General features: G+C 62.9%; 7 protein-coding genes across 7 annotated transcripts; 3 read left to right on the top strand and 4 right to left on the bottom strand.

The window, feature by feature from the left end:
* Positions 1-179: 179 nt before the first annotated feature.
* On the bottom strand, positions 180-968 carry BXZ73DRAFT_99509 (uncharacterized protein; the record flags this gene model as incomplete). Its single annotated transcript, XM_048028030.1, has 5 exons — positions 180-344; positions 430-499; positions 563-756; positions 810-816; positions 880-968. 5 exons carry the CDS (start codon positions 966-968, stop codon positions 180-182), a joined length of 525 nt encoding a protein of 174 aa, XP_047879810.1.
* A 363-nt stretch (positions 969-1,331) lies between these two features.
* Positions 1,332-1,774, bottom strand: BXZ73DRAFT_99510 (uncharacterized protein; the record flags this gene model as incomplete). Its single annotated transcript, XM_048028031.1, has 3 exons — positions 1,332-1,342; positions 1,398-1,409; positions 1,459-1,774. The coding sequence occupies 3 exons, from the start codon at positions 1,772-1,774 to the stop codon at positions 1,332-1,334; spliced, it is 339 nt and encodes a 112-aa protein (XP_047879811.1).
* A 235-nt stretch (positions 1,775-2,009) lies between these two features.
* BXZ73DRAFT_43888 (aspartate-semialdehyde dehydrogenase) lies at positions 2,010-3,209 on the top strand (the record flags this gene model as incomplete). Its single annotated transcript, XM_048019227.1, has 2 exons — positions 2,010-2,295; positions 2,386-3,209. The coding sequence occupies 2 exons, from the start codon at positions 2,010-2,012 to the stop codon at positions 3,207-3,209; spliced, it is 1,110 nt and encodes a 369-aa protein (XP_047879812.1).
* Positions 3,210-3,770: 561 nt separating this feature from the next.
* Positions 3,771-5,287, top strand: BXZ73DRAFT_43947 (ribosomal protein S5 domain 2-like protein; the record flags this gene model as incomplete). The annotated part of the gene is made up of 6 exons (XM_048019244.1): positions 3,771-3,951; positions 4,238-4,357; positions 4,452-4,557; positions 4,638-4,780; positions 4,857-4,977; positions 5,053-5,287. 6 exons carry the CDS (start codon positions 3,771-3,773, stop codon positions 5,285-5,287), a joined length of 906 nt encoding a protein of 301 aa, XP_047879813.1.
* Positions 5,288-5,855: 568 nt separating this feature from the next.
* Positions 5,856-10,846, bottom strand: BXZ73DRAFT_43776 (uncharacterized protein; the record flags this gene model as incomplete). Its single annotated transcript, XM_048019208.1, has 9 exons — positions 5,856-6,284; positions 6,401-6,765; positions 6,836-7,031; positions 7,097-7,553; positions 7,618-7,919; positions 7,984-8,112; positions 8,175-8,677; positions 8,727-10,137; positions 10,721-10,846. The coding sequence occupies 9 exons, from the start codon at positions 10,844-10,846 to the stop codon at positions 5,856-5,858; spliced, it is 3,918 nt and encodes a 1,305-aa protein (XP_047879814.1).
* A 1,613-nt stretch (positions 10,847-12,459) lies between these two features.
* BXZ73DRAFT_43755 (60S ribosomal protein L23) lies at positions 12,460-13,101 on the bottom strand (the record flags this gene model as incomplete). The annotated part of the gene is made up of 4 exons (XM_048019203.1): positions 12,460-12,642; positions 12,693-12,847; positions 12,902-13,025; positions 13,081-13,101. The coding sequence occupies 4 exons, from the start codon at positions 13,099-13,101 to the stop codon at positions 12,460-12,462; spliced, it is 483 nt and encodes a 160-aa protein (XP_047879815.1).
* Positions 13,102-13,209: 108 nt separating this feature from the next.
* On the top strand, positions 13,210-19,434 carry BXZ73DRAFT_99515 (uncharacterized protein; the record flags this gene model as incomplete). Its single annotated transcript, XM_048028032.1, has 4 exons — positions 13,210-13,250; positions 13,305-14,566; positions 14,620-18,869; positions 18,922-19,434. 4 exons carry the CDS (start codon positions 13,210-13,212, stop codon positions 19,432-19,434), a joined length of 6,066 nt encoding a protein of 2,021 aa, XP_047879816.1.
* Between the last annotated feature and the right edge of the window lie 180 nt (positions 19,435-19,614).

Here is a 19,614-nt window from a genome sequence, read left to right on the forward strand (position 1 = left end):
CCGGTTGCGGGGCGGTGGGGGTTTCGTACGTACGCGGGAAACAATAATGAATGAACAGATGAATGAATGAATCGAAGGCGGTAGTACATTATTACGGTCTGCGTGCATGAGGCGGGGGCGGTAGTGGTAAATGCGTGGTATAGCCGGGGCGTGCGCGTGCGTGCGGGGGCGGGGGGAGCTCAGGGCCAATTTAGGATCTGGGCGATGCGGTTCAGGATGAGCGTCGTCACGATCTCGGTCACGATGGGCAGCGCGGACGCGCGGAGGGTGAGCCGCGCGGCGTGCGGGTCCGCGAGCTGGCTCGTCTCCCAGAGCGCGATCACGTTCCCGCGCGAGTCGACGCACTGCGGCGCCGGGCGGGCGGCGTCAGCGGGGGGCGCGGCGGGGGCGGGCGAGAGGGTGGAGCGGGGGTGGGGAGTGGGGGCGCACCTCTAGCCGCTGGGTGGAGAGTATCCGCCACTTGTACTCGCGTGCGTTCTGCGCCCAGAAGTACCGGGACCTGGCCGGGGTGAACGGGGGCGGCGGAGGGCGAGAAGGGGGGGCGGGGAGGGGGAGGGCTCACGTGCTGTTCTCGCGCTTGCGCTCGCGGGCCTGGGGCATGGTGACATAGGTGGAGTTGCCGTAGATGAAGTGGCCGGGGGTGCGGTTGGGGCCGAAGTAGAAGAAGGACTTGGAGGGGCCCATGAGCTCGGGGTGCTGCTGGGCCCAGGGGGGCTCGCGGGTGACGCGCATGATCAGGTTCGGGCTCTCGTCGACCTGTGCGCGGGGTGGTTAGCGGGGTGGGGGCCGCGGGGGCCGAGGGGACGGACCATCGCGCTGTCGGACGGGGCGGGTGGTCAGCTAGCGGAGGAGGGGGGGCGGGGGCGGGGGCGGACGCACACGGTGAAGGCGAGGCGGCCCTCCTGGTCCTCGAAGCGGGCGTTCCAGGGGTCGGAGGAGAACTGGAGGAGGACGTGGGTGGAGGACATGTCGTGGGGCGGGCGGGCGATAAGATGGGGGCGGGGGTTTGGAGGGAGACATAGTTGAATGGAGGACGGAGGGAAGGAAGGCGCGCAGCCGGGCCCTTGGACGATCCGCCGGCACGCCAGCCACGCCCACAGAGGCCCGCCACGTGCCCGCCACGAGGCCCCCCGCTGCCACGCGACATCGATCGGACTCAGCGCGTTATCGATCGCCGCTGCGGGCCCCGGCGAGCACGGCGGACAAGACTCGGACCGCGAAGGTGCACGCCCGTCATCCGATTCCGATTCCGGCCTCCATGGCGACTCTACACCAGATCAGATCTCGCGCTCCCCGCCCCAGCCCCCGCCCCTTCCCCCGCGCCCTCGCGACTAGTCGTACACTGCGAACAGATCCGTCGGCCCGCGCTCCCAGCCACCATCCGCGCTTCCACTCACCGTGCACGATCCCTGCGTCCGCCGTCAGCACCCAGCGCCCACACACGGCACAAGCACGCACCGTAGAAGAGCGTCCAGACGAGCACGAACGAAAACATGTTCTCCTGCCCCGGGCTCACGAGCTCCAGCACGCCCCCGGGCACGCACTTGGCCGGCCGGCCGCGGCACTTGACGTACAGGCAGGCGGCGGTGAGCGCGGTCGAGGCCGCGAAGAGCGCGAAGCCGGACGCGTTCGTGAAGCCGAGCACGCCCGCGACCGCGCCGGCGAAGCAGGAGGAGAGGAACTTGATGTTGTACAGCCGCGCGTGGTTGTATTGCACGTTGGGCGGGAAGAGCAGCTGCGCCGCCGCCTCGGGGCTCGCGTTGGGGGCCGACATGGTCAGAGGAGGAGGAAGAGGAGAGTGACGTCGAGGCAAGCACGACGTCGACGGCGGCGGGGCGTGCCAGCGTACGTGTGCGTGACAGCGTGACATCGTGACGGAACGCAGGGGCGCGGGTCGGACGACCGCTTTTGCAGGCGCGGATGCCCCGCCGCGCGGTCGCCGTCCTGCTCCTCCTCGTTTTTCGTCTCCCGCCCTCCGTCCTCCGCTCGCCTGGCGCCCCCAGTCCGCCATGAACCAATCGCGGCAGTACAACGTCGGCGTGCTGGGTGCGACCGGCACCGTCGGCCAGCGATTCATCGCCCTCCTCGCCGAGCATCCCTTCTTCACCCTCCACGCCCTCGGCGCATCCGCCAGATCGGCGGGCAAGCCGTACGCAAAAGCCGTCGCCTGGAAGCAGACCCGGCCCATCCCCGCCGCCGCCCGCGAGCTCGTCGTGCACGAGTGCGATCCGGAGCACTTCAAGGACTGCGCCGTCGTCTTCTCCGGCCTCGACGCGGACGTCGCCGGCGAGATAGGTGCGTGTCTTCCTCCTCCCGCGGCCCCCCTGCGCCCCCCTCCCCCTCCCCCTCCCTGCGCCGCATCGCTCATATACCGGGCGTGCTCAGAGCAGCGGTTCCGGCTCGCCGAGCTCGCCGTCTTCTCGAACGCGAAGAACTACCGGCGGGACCCGCTCGTGCCGCTCATCGTGCCGCTCGTCAACACCGCCCACTTCGCGGTGCTCCCGCAGCAGCAGCGCCTGCACGACCCGCCGCTCTCGAAGGGGTTCATCGTCACGAACGCGAACTGCTCGACGACGGCGGTCGTGATCCCGCTCGCAGCGCTCGAGCGCGCGTTCGGGCCGATCGAGAGCTGCATGGTGACGACGCTGCAGGCGATCTCCGGCGCGGGGTACCCCGGGGTGCCGTCGCTGGACATCATCGACAACGTGGTGCCGTACATCGCGGGGGAGGAGGAGAAGATCGAGTGGGAGACGCTCAAGATCCTCGGCGGGCTCGCGGAGGGCGACGACGGGCGGACGGCGTTCGACATGCACGCGGGGACGCCGCTGCGGGTGTCGGCGTCGTGCACGCGCGTGCCGGTGGTGGAGGGCCACACGGAGTGCGTCGCGGTGCGGTTCGCGCGCCGGCCGCCGCCGAGCCCGCAGCAGGTGCGGGAGGCGCTCCAGGCGTACACGTCCGAGGCGTACGCGATCGGCTGCCCGTCCGCGCCGCGGCACACGGTGTTCGTGCACGAGGAGCCGGACCGGCCGCAGCCGCGGCTCGACCGCGACTACCAGGCCGGGGCGGGGGTGAGCGTCGGGCGGGTGCGGCAGTGCCGGGTGCTGGACGTGAAGTTCGTCGTGCTCGCGAACAACGTCGCGATCGGGGCGGCGACGAGCAGCATCATCAACGCGGAGTACGCGGTGCTGAAGGGGATCGTCGGCGCGTAGCGCGGCAAAAGCAGAGGGAGGGGATCTGGACGGCGAAGGTGGTTTGGGACGAGACGGGCGGGCTGGCGGCGGCGGCGGGAGGGACGAGGGTGGAGAAGTTTGGAAAGCGAGATACATGTACGACTTAATCCGGCGACAACGATGAATACACGACGGATCGCGCGGGGCAGGACGCGCAGGACGCGGGCGGGGGCGAACCCCGAGCGGGCGGGTCGGGCGCGCGGCGGGGTGGGACCCACAACTGGTTGAGGATAGATTGCAGCGGGGGCGCATCTGTCTTCGCGGCGCAATTTATCTCACCTCAATCTCGTCGCCTAATGGCCCGCGCACGCGACGCGGGACCGCCGCCGCCCCGGCCGACGACGTGCCCAGGGCGCGATGCGCGATGCGCCGCGGGCTTTGCGCCCGTAACCCCCGCTGCCCGCTCCCCTCGCTCCCGTCCTCGCTCGCGTGCGCAACGGGCGCCTAACCCCGACGCGTCCGCCAGCGCCAAACCCGGCATGACTTCCCTCGATTCTCTCCCCCGCTGCGGATTGCCCCCGACCGTCGTCCCCCAGAACCATGGCCGCCCTCGCCTCGTCTTCTGCTTCTGCACTCCCGCCCAGTACCGAGGCCGACACGCTCAAGGCCCTCACCTTCCAGCGGCTGCACCCCAGAACCTACCTCGCCCGCTTCCTCGCCGAGGGCGTCCGCCCTGACGGCCGCGAGCTCGACGACTGGCGCGACCTCTCCGTCCACGTCGGTGCGTGCTCGCTCTGCTCATCTTTCGTGCGTGCCGGTGGGGGGGGGGGGGGGGATCGATGAACGAACGGGCGATCGCAACACGGGGGCTCCGGCGGTGGTGGGTGCCCGGAGCGTCCGTCGTGCACGCGACCTTCTCCCGCTCGCGCTCTCGCCGGAGAACGACGCTGGGCCCGTGCATCTGCACCCCATGCGCCCCCACGCCCCCCCTCCCCGCCCACACACCCGCACGCACGCCCGCTCCCAACGGCCGCTGACGCACGCCCCACCTCCGCCGCGGCGCACAGGCTCGATCTCGACCGCAGACGGCTCCGCGCTCGTCCGCCTCGGCGCGACCACCGTCGTCTGCGGCGTGAAGGCGGAGATCGCGGAGCCCGAGCTCGACCGCCCCGGCGAGGGCTTCCTCGGTGCGTGCCCTCTCGTCTCGTCTCGTCTTTTTCTCCTTCGCCCCCTCCGACGCGCCCCCCTCCTCCCTCCTCCCGCGCCGCGTGCGCCGCACAGTGCCGAACCTCGACCTGCCCGCGATCTGCTCGCCGCGGTTCAAGCCCGGGCCGCCGACGGACGAGGCGCAGGTGCTGTCGGACCGGCTGAACGAGGTGCTCGTCGCGTGAGTACCCACCTCTCTTCTTCCTCTCTCTCTCCCGTGCACATGCGTGACCCGTGTTGACGCTGCGGCGACGGAAACAGGTCGGGCGTCGTGCCCCCCGCGTCGCTCTGCATCGCGCCCGGGCGCGCGGCGTGGGTGCTCTACGTCGACGCGACGTGCATCAACTACGACGGGAACGCGTTCGACGCCGCGCTGCTCGCCATGGTCGCCGCGCTCAAGAACGGTGAGCGTTCCCCCTCTCCTCTCTCTCTATCTCTCTCTGTGCATGCACGCGTGTCTGACGTCTGACGGCCCCGCAGTGCGCCTCCCGAAGGCGGTCTACGACGAGGACCTGCGCCGGACGCGGTGCTCCCGCAAAGAACGCGTGCCGCTCCAGCTCGGCCGGCTCCCGACCTCGTTCTCGTTTGGCGTGACGGACGGGTGCGTGCTCTTCTCTCCCCCGCCCCCTTTTTGCCGCTCACCCTCCCTCCTTTGAACGATTGAACGATCCGACAGGACACACACGCTCGCGGACCCGACGGCGTTCGAGGAGCCCCTGCTCGACACGACGCTCACCGTCGTCGTCGACGACCGCGGCGCGCTCGTGGCCGCGACGCAGCGAGGGCTCGGGCTCGGGCTCGGTGCGGCGGGTGATGACCAGGAGGACGTGCTGCGGCGGTGCGTCGAGGCGGCGCGGGAGTGCTGGACGAGGTCGAGGAGGGACGTGTATGCGCTCGGGTCGCGCCCGTGACGCGTCGACGCGCCCCCTCCCTTCGGTGGACAGGAGATCGTCGTGAGGTTTTAAAAAGGCTGAATAGGAAGAGGTGGTAGTGCGCGGGAATGTGGTCGGGGAGTCGCGCGCGCAAGTTTGTACGTTGGCTCAGACACGTTTGTCAGCGCTGTGCGTGTGTACAGTATGCAAAAGCCTCGCAATAGAGGAGCCGCCGCGGGAAGTGACCAGAATTCAGATGCACGTCTCTGCGTGTCGCTTGCGCCAGTGGATTCATCAGATCCGGACCACCTCTTGCTCGGTCAAAAAATACGCAGATGGACAGGATGGATTCGGCGACGACTGCTGACGTCGGTGCAAAAGCGATTAGCCGTGTGCGGAGGCACCCTAAACGAGAGAGAGAGAGAGAGAAGATGAGATGTAACCAAGGAGTGTGTACGACGGAGACGGGAGCAGTCCCACGAGCGCGGTCCGAACCTGTGTACATGGTGTGTCGATAGCGAGTGTGATGCGAGCGAGACGCGAATAGAATAGAATAGATGGAGCAGCTGCAGACGGTCCGAAAGAAAGAGCCCCCCCCCCCTCACCCTCACAACGACGGCCGGTACATGTCCAGGCTGCCGCTCATGCCCATGAACGGGCCCGCGGCGACGGCGCCCTTCCCGAGCGAGTTCGCGATCGCCGTCCGCCGGTCCTCCCACGCCTTGAGCGCGCGGAGCAGCTGCACGATCTTGTCGCGCTTGCCCTGCCGGATGTCGTTGATGCTCACCGAGCCCATCTTCACGTCGTTGTCGAGCAGGTAGTCGAACAGCCGGAAGAGGCCGTCCAGCCGGTCGTCGTGCGCCCCGGACGGGAAGGCCGCGTCCGGCACCGGCGGCGACGACGGCTTCCCCCGGATGTCCTCCGCGAGCCGCAGCAGCGCCAGGCCGCCGCAGAGCGCCCCCGCCGTGTCCACGATCTTGAGGCTCGCCGGCAGGTGGCTGTTCGCCCACTCGATCAGGGACCCGTCCACGGCCGCCTGCGGCGCGCGCCATCAGAGTTCGTCGTTGCGGAGGGCGCGGGGCGCCGCCCGGAGAAAGGCAGAAGAAGCGGCGTTCAGATGTATGCGGACGCGGGCAGAGGTCAAGAGCGTACATAATCTCCGGGGCCTTGCGTCGTCTGCGTGCTCAGACGCCGCAGCTCCCTCGACGGCCGCGGCGGCGCGGAGGCTTTCGGGCCAGCCCTCGACGTCACCGGCGACCCAGGCTCGTTCGTCGACGCGGTGTCGTTCGTGAAGAACGACTCGAGGCGGGCGCGCTCCCCGCCGTTCTGGTTCTTGCTCGGCATCCCCATCAGCAGCACCTGCGCATCTCGACTCGACAGCTGATGAGGGTTCTCTCGCCGCAGTGCCTTCTGGGTGGCGTCGCGCGCGGTGGGCGAAGGCGGCCGGGGCGCCGGGTTCATCGCCTGCGCCACGGTCAGGGGGATGGTGGGAATATTGCACGAGGACATGACGGGGTCTATAGCGCCACGGCACGAATCAGGCGACTGTGGTCAGCGAAGCACGGCGGAACGAGGCAAGCCACATACTCGTGAAGTCGCGTGTGATGGTCGCCTTCATGAGCGCCTTCATCCACTCGCGCACGATGAGCTGCTCGTCCGAGCTGAACAGGTGCGCCTTCTCCGTGTCGTGCACGATCCGGAACCCGTACCGGCCAGGGTCGACGTTCTCATCTGCGAGCACCTTGTAGCCCACGATGTTCAGGTAGCCCTTGATCTTCGTTTCCTGCACAGCCCAACCCGTCGAAATCAGCACACCGCGCCACCACGTCAGGAAGGCATGGCACGCACCGATCGGTTGTTGCTTCGCAGCCAATAGAGGTGCGAGCCCTTGAGCACGAAGTAGCGGAGCTTCCACGAGTTATACCGCTCGCTCTTCTTACGCATCCATCCATTATGATCGGGTTCTCCAATCTGTTCAAGGATGCTCTGACCGGCCTTGAGGGTGGGACCCGCCACGCCCATGGCGACAGCGCTGGCAGAGAGATTCGCCTGCGAAGCGATGTTCGACGACGAAGCGGTGCGTTTGCGCAACAGCGCTGGGTCGCGCTCCTTGGACGGCGAGAGCGACACAGAGCGGTCACGAGGCTGCTTCTCCGTCAGCTCTTCCTTCTCTTTCTCCTTCTCCTTCGTCTTCGACTTGCTCTTCTCGGGCTTGAACGTCCCGTCCGATGTGCCCGGACGAGAGGACGACCGCTTCTCGCGCAGGCGCGAGAACGTGCCCATCGTGTGCTTCTCCGTGTCGACGCTGTCGCCGCACCGCGTTAGTAAACCGAACGTAACGCGGGATGCTGGCCGCGCTCTGGACTCACGATGACAACCTGGGCGCGGGCTTCCGGTTGGACTTGCCCAGCGTTCCCGAGAAGGAGGATCCAAAGAGCGACAGCCGGTCGCCCTTGCGGTCGTCCACGCTCTTGCCCTTGCTCCGACGCCGGACGGGGTTCTGCTCGTCGTGCGGTGACGCCGACGGGGACGGCGTGACCGGGGTGCCGCTCGAGTGGTTGCTCGCCGTGTCCTTCTCTTTCTCCTTGAGCGACGTGGATGTCGAGTCCGCGGACCGCCCGAACAGACGGCGTTTCTGCGACTTTGTGTCCTTCGTCCTCACGCTCTCCGACTGCAATCGCGGTTGCATAACATCAGATGATACGCCAATAGCGTAAAATCTAGGGGACACGCACCTCGCTCATCACGGCACGCTCGTCCTGCGCCACCGCGGGGGACGCGGGGCCCCCGTTCACCGCAGTTGCGGCCGTCTCACCCAGGGCACCATCGGACGGCGAGAGCGCGAGCTGCGGAGGGCGTGACTTCTGGAACAGTCCGAAGTGAGTCGCTAGCGCGGGCGCATTATCAAGACCATCGCCTGACGCACCGGAGCCTTGCCGCTTGGCAATCCTAGACCGAGACCCAAGCCGCGTCCGCGAGCGTAGTCATCAGGGCCACTGACGCCGTTGTGGATGGACCCGGGATCGGATGCCCGCCACCCGCTCCGAGACCCTGAGAGCTCGGCGGAGAGAGGTGCGCTGTCGGCACTCGTGACCGACGCGAGACCGGCCGACGGGAGCCCGTTCGCGGATGGCGACGACGGGCCGAACATGGGCGAGGAGAAGCTGTGGTGCGCGGAGCTTTGCACGGAGTGCGTTTGTGAGTGCGACGGCTGAGAGTGGTGTGAACCGGGATAGTTGAACGAGTAGGTGAGCGAACGTGGCGTAGGCATGCTCTGCACCGGCTCGACTTCGTTGACGGAGGGCGGGCGACGGAGTTCGTTGATGGCCTTTTCAATGCGGGCGCGCTTGCCATATGCTACAATGCCAATCTCAGACTTCAGGACGTTGGCGTCGAGTTCGAGGAGCACGTCGCCAGTGATTTCCTGCTCTGCACACGACGTCAGCCTAGTCGGTATAGTCGACTCATGCGAGCTTACCAGTGAATTGGTCGCATACACCCTGGTCGAAGCCCTTCGACTTCAGCCACTCCACGACCTCGTGCACATCCCACTCGGAAGGATGTCCCTGGGGACCCTTTGAAGCTTCCGTGGCGGTCTCGGATGGTGTGGCGCTGGCTTTCATGGAGCCAACGGTAGTGTCGGGACTGAGTGCTTGTTGAATACCTGACGTGCTACTCGCCGCAGCGGAACCTGGGGAAGAGGTGGTTGGAGAGGGAAGGACAGACACCAGGGCAGCAATGGGTAAGGGCTCGACCGGCTGGGTGGCGCTTGGTGTGGGCGCCGCTGCAGGCGTTATTTGACCTGGGCTCTCTGTCAAAATGGACCTGACGGACTCGGTGGCTGGACTGGCACTAGGAGGAACAGGATGGACAGACAACGATGACGTGACGATGGGAGGCGGCGCTGTAGGAGGCTCTCTTGTGGATTCAAGCTCGGAGATGGCGGCCACGGCGGGGGAGATGGTCTGAATAGCGGGGGCTTGGCTGGTAGCCGGGGCCTCTGCGGGAGTGGGTCCGGTAATCTCGACAGGGGGTATCTCGACAGCAGGCGAAGTGTCGGCAGGAGAGGGAGGTGTGTCCGGGAAGGTAAGCCGAGTGGCCGTAGGCAAGTCCGACTCATCTGGAACGATATACTTCGCCGATGGAATGATGCTGTCGCTGGAGGACGGCGTCGGTGCAGAATTTGGATGAACGGTCTTCACAGGATTGACGTCGGATTTTTCGTCCTCCGCCGGAACGCGAGAGTATCCGTGGCTGTGGCCGTTCTTCGTCGGGCTCGCCTCCGACTCTTCGTCCTCTTCAGGAATACGGGAATAGCGATGTTGCCTGTGTGAGTTCAGAGGAGAGTCCTCGTCACCATCGCTTTCGTCGCTGACTTCAACGTCGATGGGGGGTATCATGGGATGCGGTGCCTCCTTGGCCTCGCGCGCCTGACGTTGCTCGTTCTCCCTCTGCGCGCGCTGTGCAAGCTTCGCGCGTGCGTCCTTGTGCCAACCCACGTCGTCCTCTTCGTCCGCGTCGCCCTCGTCCTCCGTTTCCGTCTCCGAGCGCTCGCTGTAATCTCCGTGCGAGCTGCGGAAGCTGAAGGAGCGCGCACCATCACGATCGTTGCGCCCGAGTTGTTCAATAGCTTTCTGGACATCGGTCATGGTTGCGCGCATCATGACGTCGCCCTGGCTGAGCTTGCGTTCACGTTCACTGGGGGTGGGGCTTTGTCTTGACGTGGTTTCTGAGACCTCCTTGAGCATGCCCAGGTTGCCGGCGGAAGCACCGTCGGCCAGAGAAGGATCGTCGCCGTTGTCCGGAAAAGCTACAGAGGACGACACGGGAGGGGAGAGAGAGGTGTAGCTTTGTGGAAACAATCCTTCTTCACCTTGAGGGTTGCGACCCTGTCGGTAGGAAGTAACATTAGCAGGAGATCATATTCAAAGGAAAGTGAATGAATAAAAGGCTATGGGATGACCTCAGAAATACATCCTACGAAGCTCATCCGTCCTCATGTTCCATACATGAAGAGAGCACGTATGACTATGGTGCATGTTCCGCACGATAACCGTCTTATGTTCACATCATGCCATCCACTTCAACGTCATCGGCCGCGAGGTCTCGGACAACAACGCAGGCGCGAAGTACCACGTTGCATTTCTCAAGGCTGCGCGTCTGCGTCTTTAACAACAGAAAGGTCGTAGGGATGTCTTACGGAAAAGCAGCGGACGGGCGACCAAACTCCGCCCGCAGGGAGTCGGTGGAGATAAACAGATGAAAAGTTCGTAATGCATAGTGGATATATGCCGATGATGCACACACGGAGGCGACGACAGACACTATGCACTATGAACTTTTCATCCGTAGCCGGTCGGAGGAGCAGCAAGGATAAAGCAATGAAAGTGGGGCATTCTTGGCTTGAGCCATGGATAGGGCGGGTAGACGGCTCTTTACGAAGTGATAGATGAATGTGTAAGAAAAGCTCACCTTCCACCAGCCATCACCGTACAGGTCATCCCGCTCAATGACCTCAATTTGGTCTCCGACTTTGAAGGAAACCTCGTCCGGGTTTTCGGGGCTGAAGTCGTGGAGCCCGTAAACGAACATGGCCATCTTGAGATGCGTTGACCGCCCGACGAGGGCGTACTATCGAGAGCAACAGCAGCAAGAAAGCAGAGGAGGGAGAGAGCAGCAACGAGAGCGGGGCGAGAGAAGAAGTGCGAAGGTGGGTGAAGAAGTCAGCAAGGCACCGAGGGCCACGAATCGAGGAGCGTCAGTTAGGGGGCGCCGATCTCTTGGTTCACTTAGTTACAGAGCTTGGTTCAGATCACGCGAACCAACATCGTCCCACATTCCGGGCCCGGCTCGCCGGTTAGCCTCCACAGCCATTGTCTTTCCTCCGCTCCCTGAGAACTGCTCCCACCTCCCACAGCAAATGCACACTCGCCGTCGAACGACGGTACATGACCTTGCCGCTCTCCGCGTCCATCCCGACAGCTCCCGCGTACAGAATGTGGACAACAATCGCACGCTACGCCAGGCTCATTACGTCGTCCGAGATTCCCGCCAGAACTGGATAGCCCGCGATGCTGGAGGCACGGGTGCCGTCAAGCAACATCGCAGCGCATCTCAGTCTAAGTTGGTGAATGGAGACGATCTTGACGACAATTCAGGCTCCGAGGAGATCTCAGCGTTCCATCTAGACAAGGGGAAGGGACGACAGAGGTCAGATTCCGATGAAGAGGACGAGGGACCGCAGGGACTCCGTGACGCAAGGGCACTCAAGAGACGTCGGTTCAACGACGACCTTGACTTTTTGAATGATCATCACGATATTCGTGGACGTCCATTGCAGATCACATCGACCGCAGATGCGATGCCGGTCCCTTCGTCGGTGAGTTCGTCGCCGCCCCTCGCAGTCGTACATATGTCGAGCATGATCCTATTAGGAACTACTCAAATGTCTGCACTACTTTGCGAGCTCGTACTACACCAACTTGGGACAGCTGCGAAACGTTACCCGAGATTACAGGATCGAGCGGAGACGTCGTCGGGCAGAGAAGTTGAGGAAACAGTCCACTTCGGCACCATCTAGTCGCGCTCCTTCGGAAGCGGCTAATACAGCTGAACCGAAGTCTGGTGAAGACGGAGATGAAGAAGAAGATTTTGCGTCCGAAGCGGAAGACGGAGATGAAGACGGAGAAGAGGCTCAGACCACAGAGCATCGCAAGAAACGAAGTAGGACCAGGTCCATTGGGGTAATGGACAAGGACATGTACAAGCTCTTCGATGGCTCGGCTCTGATGGCTCTGGGTGAGTGTTTTCTTCGGCATGAATTTCCCTGTATAAACCCGGTGCAGGCATGCTGTTTCAAGAGCACATCGCTGAGCAGCTTGAGCCTCGACGGGTGAAAGGATGGGCGGAAATGGATGCCAAGTTTCAGCGACAGAAGCAGAGGGAAAGAGAGACGGGGCGGGGAAGAAGACATGATACGGACCACACGGAGGAGAGCGCCGAGGATGGAGAGAATGAGCTTCAGTCCACGGATGATGAACAATTTCACACCGCTGATGGGAACAGAGGTCATTCTCCCGCTCTCAAGGATGGGGGAGATTCTAGTAGTGGCGGATCAGACAGTGAATAATGACGAGTGCTCATGTCTGCTCGTATAATCCACGGCAAAGCATTACGGGGTGTATTATATGTACGAACCGGCTGGAGATAACCTAGGGCTGCGACGTGGGCTCCGCAGGCTGTGACCGTGCGGGCAACGTCCCGTCCTCCCACCGCTTCAAGATATTATGCTCGAAGGTTCCCATGTCTCCGTCGGGGAAGATGCGTAGCCGTTCCAGTCGGCGGTCGCGCAGCTTGTTTTTAGGCAGCATACCGGAGACGGCCTCCCGAATGATCTGGGCAGCACTGAGAATATACGCGGAGCAATAGAGCGGAACAGACGCACCTGGTCGGGTTTTCTCTCCATCATCCGCGCGTACGGAATCTCCTTCAGCCCTCCCGGATACATGGTGTGTTTTCTGTAGACCAGCTGCTCCGCTTTCTTGCCGGAGACGTGGATCTTCCGTGCGTTTGTCACCACGACGTAGTCACCGCAGTCCACTGCAGGACGCGTCAGATTGTTCGAACTTATCATCTCATGAGCGCGACACGTACCCGCGGGGTCGTAAATAGGTTTGTGTTTGCCCATGAGCACAATAGCTATGCGCTCAGCAAGCTTGCCGAGAACACGGTCAGAGGCGTCGACATGGTGCCAGACCCGAGCATACGCCAGCGCGGTCTAGAAGAGAAGTCTGTATGAGCACTTTTCCGCAGAAGAGTGAAGGAAAACAGACGTTGCCGATAGCTTGGGACATGGTGAGGTGGGTGTTGGTGGCAAAGAGTGGCAGGCGCTTGCAGGCGCGACGCGCTCCGCGAACAAGGCGCGTAGCTCGTCGCGCTTCTGGTTGTCTTCGACGGCCACCATGTCCTCTGACCCTCCAAAACGCTCGAATCTCATTGATGTGTACGTCTTCATGCTTTCTCTGTGCCGAAGGGTCTACTCACTCAATCAACTCAGAACATATCAGGCACTGTATTCTTTCCTGAACGGACACCTGGAAGGCAACTCCGTTGAACAACTCGTAGAGTTCGTCAAACCGCGCATTCAGCAGCTCAAAAACATTCAAAACCCTTTTGGAGAGCCCTCCGACGCGTCGAGAAAGAAGGTCGAATCCGGCAAAGTCACACTCGAGGATGGCGTGGTGCTGAATGTGGAGAAGGAGGAGAAGGAGTATGTCTTCGGGTTGAGCAGCAAGTTCAACATCGACCAGGTGCACGCTCTCATTCTTCTGCGCTCCTTTTTCTTCAACGAAGGCCTCCCCGCCGGGCTCAAGTCGGAAGGCTCCGTCGTCGCGGAGCTCGTGGAGGCCCTGACTCCCTTCTACTACTCCGAACGCCTCTACCTCCTCCGCTGTTACATCCCCCTGTTCCGCGCATTCCAACACACAACGGAGAAGATGTACGGTGTCGCCGACGCCGCCATTCCGAAGCTGGTACCCGACGGCCCCGCCTTCGCCACGGCCCTCCTCACCGAGTACGCCACTAAAGCATCGGCGGACGTGCACCCAAACGCGCGCGACGATCCGCGCCAGGCGGCGGCGTGGGCGAAGCAAAACGCGAAGGAGCAGCTTGTGTTGCTCGAGGTGCTCTTCTGGACGATGTGGGCGCACGCACCCTGTGCTGGCCAGCTCGTGTCGCGCATATTCGCGACCGCGTACGCGACACACCTCGGCTCGCAACAACACAACTCCACTCTCTTGCTCGACGAAGAGAGCGCCCAAGTTCTACAGGACAATGCGGCAATGTGGATTCTTATCACCATCGAAATCCTCGAGCTGGAGCGCGCGGGGGAACCAGGCGCGATCGAAGTGGCGGCGAATCCGAAGGACAAGGACATTTACTGGAGCTCGCCGGAGTACCTCAAGCAGATCCACCAGATAGTCATCGCACAGGGGAACAGCAACTTCGCGTGCACGTACATCGCGTGGACGTGCATCTTGTCGCGAATCTCGAAGGTTGCGCTCAGCCTCAAGGAGCTTCCAGAGTCGTATCGGACGTTCTTCGACTCACTTATACCCGAAGGCTCCGGCATGCACACAAAGGATCCCCAGCAAGCATGCAATCTCATGGCGAACGTCGGTCTCAGCGCCGACGCGGGTCTCTTTAGGCTTCTCCTTACCCTTCTCACATCATCCCCACTTTTCGTAACCTCTGTCGCCTGGCGAACGGGCTCTACTGTCTCCGACCCCAATGCTGTTGCCTATCGTTCTGTGCTGAAAGGTGAGCAAGCTTCTATGCGCATACACGGGGCGAATAGCTTACGCTGGGAGCAGGACTGCTCATCTCCATCGTCGACATGATACCGGTCGAGTTGATCCCCGACTTTGATGGACTTCTCGAGGCGTGGGTCTCTCTTTTCGGGCGCAGCGAACCGCAGTCCGTAGTTGGCATTTGTCGTCAGTTCTGGTTGCAAGACTGCGAGAACAGTAGCCGCCGCGCCATCGTAGACGTGGCCCGCGCCCGATTCCCGGTCCAAGTCCGGCCCTTACTCCGCCTCCTACGGTCTCTTTCTGGCATTGGGTTCCTCGACACCGATCCTCTCGCCACCATCAGTCACACCGCTCCGACCCTTCAGCTCATGGAAGATCGGGGGAAATGCGCGGAATACGTCTTCAACTACTTCGACAACCTTCCAACGTTCACCCAGATCATCCATACCAGCAGCTGCGGCGGTTCACATGCGCTCTACGAGAGGCTGCCTGACAGATACGGATCGTCGTCAGCCACCCCAGGTCCTTCATATCAGAACTTACGGCCAATCAAACTTCCTGGAGGGTCGATTCTCCCTGCGAAGACTATGGGTCAGCTGCTCAGCTCGGATGGCGGTGATGTCATTGTTGTGGCTTGGAGGCATAGCCACTCGGGTTGGAAGGTCGTTCTGGAGTTCTTGACCGACTACGTCAACCGCCGCCGCATGCACTCGACAGGAGTCTCCCATCATGACGTCTCCTTCAGCGGTCGCAACGTCAACCAGCCCCTCGCCATCAAACTGGAAGAAGCTGGGGTGGAGATAGACAAAGATGGAGACGAAGATCTCATCGTCGACGCGCTCGACCTCATCCGCAGTGTCGTCAAAGACACTCCCGACCTTGCCAGGGCCCTGCTGCAGGCGATGGAAAGCGGTGATCCGGTTGTCTCCCATACGATGACGGAGTCGCAACCTCCGGACCTCGTGCAGCTCACGACGATGATTCTCGAGGACGCCCTAACGCGTTCGGCCGGTGTTCACAAGACCGCCCCCCGCAAACAGCTCATCACATCTGCGATGAGCGTCCTCACCGCCTTGCTCGCTGTTCCAGGCTACTCCAACCGTGTCTGGCTCTACATCCGTTCTACCGCTTCTCTCTTCGGGTCGGAGCGTACGTCGGGCGTGACTTCTTCTGTCCTCGCAACGGAGCGGCTCACAGGCAACTACACCATGACCCTTGCTCTCCTCCAGCTGGTGGAGTCCCTTTTCGCTGAAGCCTCCGAGAACGTCCTCCTCGTCACCCACCAAAACCCGAAGCTACAGCAGGTCAAGGAGGAGGTCTTGATGCGCGCGGCGCGCTTTGTGCATTCAGGGATCTGGGTGGAGCACATGGGCTGGAAGTACGCGCAGCTGGGGGATCGGTTCGAGATTGGGAGGAAAGTTGCCACGTTCTACCTGAACGTGTTCAAGCACGCGTCCCCTGCTGTCAAGGACGCCCCTTTCGCGAAGCTCAGCCAGGCAATTGCAGACGCCCTTCTCTTCCGAGCCACGACTTCGACAGTCACCCCTCTCGTTGCCTCTATGGCTGGAGGAAGCGCCGTTTTCATCTCCCTTGCCAACTCCCGCCGGCACGGCGATGCAATGCGCCTCGTCTATCTCCTGGAAGCCAACCTTGCACTCACCCGGGTCCTCCTCACCTACAAGCAGAAATCACCCGAGGCGACTAAAGTGTGTCTCCTGGAGCAGGCTCTTTGCAGCCGGGTGGGAAGCAACCTTTCGTTCGAGGGCGGTCAAGCAAAGGCGAACCCGGTCGACGCACTGGCCGGCTACATCAAGGAAAGGGGCATGGGGAACGTCGTCCCGCTCGCAGCCATGCAGGTCTTGTTCGCGCTGTGCTCGTCGCTCTCCAGCGCGGAGGGTTCGGCGGCGTCCATCATTGGCCACCTCACCAACCCGGAGGCAACCGTCGCGAACATGGTCCGGATCGTCGAACACCCATACGAGCAGGCCGACTTGCGCTACGCCATCTGGAACTTCATCACCATCGCGGTCGACAAGGAGCCCGCGCTCGCCCGCCTCTTCGTCACCGGCCAGTTGCGCATGCCCAGCGTCAAGGGCAAGGAGAAGGCGGGAGACTCTGGAGGCCCCGCGAAGCCCCCAAGCGCGCTGAACCTCGTCTGCGACGTGCTCCCTGAGTGGGAGGGCCTATGGGAAAGCAACCCGAAGCTGCTCGCCCACCTCTTGCGTTTCCTGGACGTCGTCTGGGAGCACGCACACGAGCACAGTGCCGTCCTGGATTCGCTCCGCAAGGACCCGGACTTCTTCAGCCCGCTCGGGGAGATCTTCAAGAAGGAGCTCGAGGCCGTGCCGGACTACAACACGGAGGTCCTCGTGGAGGTTGACGGTGTCCTGCATTCGGACCACCACGTCGCGGTGTCCGACTACTCGTACCGCAGCGCAGTGAAGGCACGCGCGGCGCATATCCTCGCGACAGACATTCGCTTGCACATCCAGTCATTGGATGATAAGGCGGTGAAACCCCCGCAGCCGGCGAGCTACAAATCCATAGCGGACGCGCTTCGGTCGGAAGATTTCATCCAAGAGGGCATCCCCGAAGCTGCAGCAAGCGCATACAGCCCAGAGCTGTATGACGAACTCGTGGAGAACCTGAAGGAGTACTTCCCTACCCTTTCTCTCGACCATCTCCAAGCACAAGACCCCATCGTGGAGCGCGAGTACGGAGACGACTTCGCGTTCACCATGGAACTGGCCCGTATCCGTCTAACACCCTCAGAAGACGAGCAACTCGTCAACCGGATATACCGTCGACTGCAGGACATCAACTTGAACATGTCGCTCGCTCATGTCCAGACGTCGCTCGCAGAGGCGTGGCAGTACCTTCTGCTCCAGGTCATCCCATACCTCCGCGGGGATTCCGCCGTTCGGCCGCACCTGTTGGCACAGGCGGAGATGCTTTCGGGGAGTCTCGCATCAGAAAGACGATCCGGGGAGATGATGACCACGATCCATTCGGTCCGCCTATCTTTATTACTTTCTGTCCTGGAGGTCGCCTGGTTCTCGACGTCGGATTCCAAGGCGGAGGTCGAGCAGTTCATCTCGCTTGTCAAAAATGTTCGAGGCGTCGTCCTCAACACCGCCCAGTCGCCTGCAAAATCCATTCTGGGACAGCTGTCCATACCATTCCATCGACCCATCCTGCAAGCGCTCTACTACTGCGCGCGGCATAGTAGAAGTCTCGCGAGACGAACAAAGGTTCTACACGCGGAACAGCGTCTTGCGATCTCGGCGATGCTGGAAACAAGCCTCGTCTATGTCATCGACAGCCTCCGGATCACCTTCGACAGGGCGCGTTTCTCACTCGACCAGGATGTCGAGCAGGACATGGAGCTTTTAGTCGCCGTCTTCGAGCAGTGCACGCGCCCCGACCTCAACCCCTCAGCGACGCTCTGGCTTGCTCGATGTCAGGAAACGGACGTCGTCCGCGCAAGCCTCCAACTCTTCAGCCACATGGACCTCGTGGGCCTCTCTGACGTCGCTCTCCTCCGGACCAGGAAGGCACCTCTGTACACCCCACACGTCCTCACGTTCCATATGGCGATGGCTGGAATCACGTCGGCCGCGGAACGCCTTGCAAGCGAAGGCCTGATCGGCGCGTACGTCGAGAACGCGATCAGCCCCGCCACTCGGCAGGGTAAGATCGACGTCGCGATCCCCGAGCTACTAGGAGAGCAGAGTCCGGCGCACCGAGCGTACTGCTCCATGCTCGCCATCGTCGCGGGCGTCACCACCGCCCTCGGCCGTCACTCGCAATTCTTCGAGTCGGAGGTCTGCGGCCTGCTGCAATTCTTCGGGGAGCAGATCCATCGGGCGCTGTCGTGGACCATCGACGACACGCTCACGCTTCCGCTCCTGGAGGAGATCGAGCAAGTGGTGAACGTGTACGCCGCGGTCGCGCAGGGCGCGTCTTCGAGCTCTAGTGACGCGGCGAAGCGAGTCCTCCGCGACTTCTCCGTCAACGCCCTGCTCCTCTTGCAGCAGATCAACTACGCGCTGACACACCCCAACCACCTCGCCAGCGTTTTCGAACCCGTCACTGCAGAGGAACGCACGGCGTTTGAGGCGGACCGCGCGTCGCAGTCAATGACCACGGAGGTGGTGGACCCCATGCGGAGACCGTTCCTGGCGAGGCTCGTCCACCGGCTATACAGGCTCTCGAGCACGCTGCTCTCTGCGTTGATCGATATCAGCGGCGCGGAGACCGTCCTGCTCGGAGAGCCCGAAGAGTGGCAGGTGTCCCAAGCACTGATTGTCCCGGTGAGTCTCCTCCGGCCCCTTCGTCCCCATGGTCCACTGACTCTTCCCACAGCACTCCAAAGTCGTGCTCGGCGAGGCCGCCTCCATCGGCACGCTCATCGAACTCGGAAACTGCTCCCTCGACCTCCTCCGGCTCCTCGTCGACCGCCCACCAACACAGGCGCTGACGCCCGCCGCGACGTCGGGCCAGAAGGCGCTCGACGTGCGCGACGCCGTCGCCGCGGCGCGGCGGAACCTCGAGGCGGCGGCGCTCTACGCCGTCACGCAGCTCGCGCTCTGGCTGTCCAAGCCCGAGTTCGACGCCGCGCCGGCGGACGAGGATGGGGAGGAGACGATGGGGGTCGACGATGGGCCGGGCACGAGCCGGGCGCGCAAGGCGTCGCTGTCGATGGCGGAGCGGCTGAGGAGGGGGATGAAGGGCGAGATGGCGGCGGACGTGGTCGCGCTGCTGAACCGCGCGAAGCCGGTGGTCGCCAAGACCGCGGCGGTGGTCGGGAAGGAGGAGGTGGACCTGACGCAGGTGCTGCTGTTCTTCGTGCAGGAGCGGATATCTTGGGGAGCGTAGGGATGTGGAGGTGGATATGGTCACACTGTCTCAAGTTTCATATACTCGACGCTCTCGCTCGCTTGTTTTGTAGCGCATATCGAATGATTTCTTTGCATCACTGTACTCAATCCGGATGTCGAGCAGTGGCAGCATTCTCGTCAAGGCGAGTGCTGTTGCAGGCTAAAGTCACGACGGACA

Source organism: Epithele typhae (assembly GCF_022376455.1).
Source record: "Epithele typhae strain CBS 203.58 chromosome Unknown BXZ73scaffold_12, whole genome shotgun sequence".
NCBI classification, from domain to species: domain Eukaryota; kingdom Fungi; phylum Basidiomycota; class Agaricomycetes; order Polyporales; family Epitheliaceae; genus Epithele; species Epithele typhae.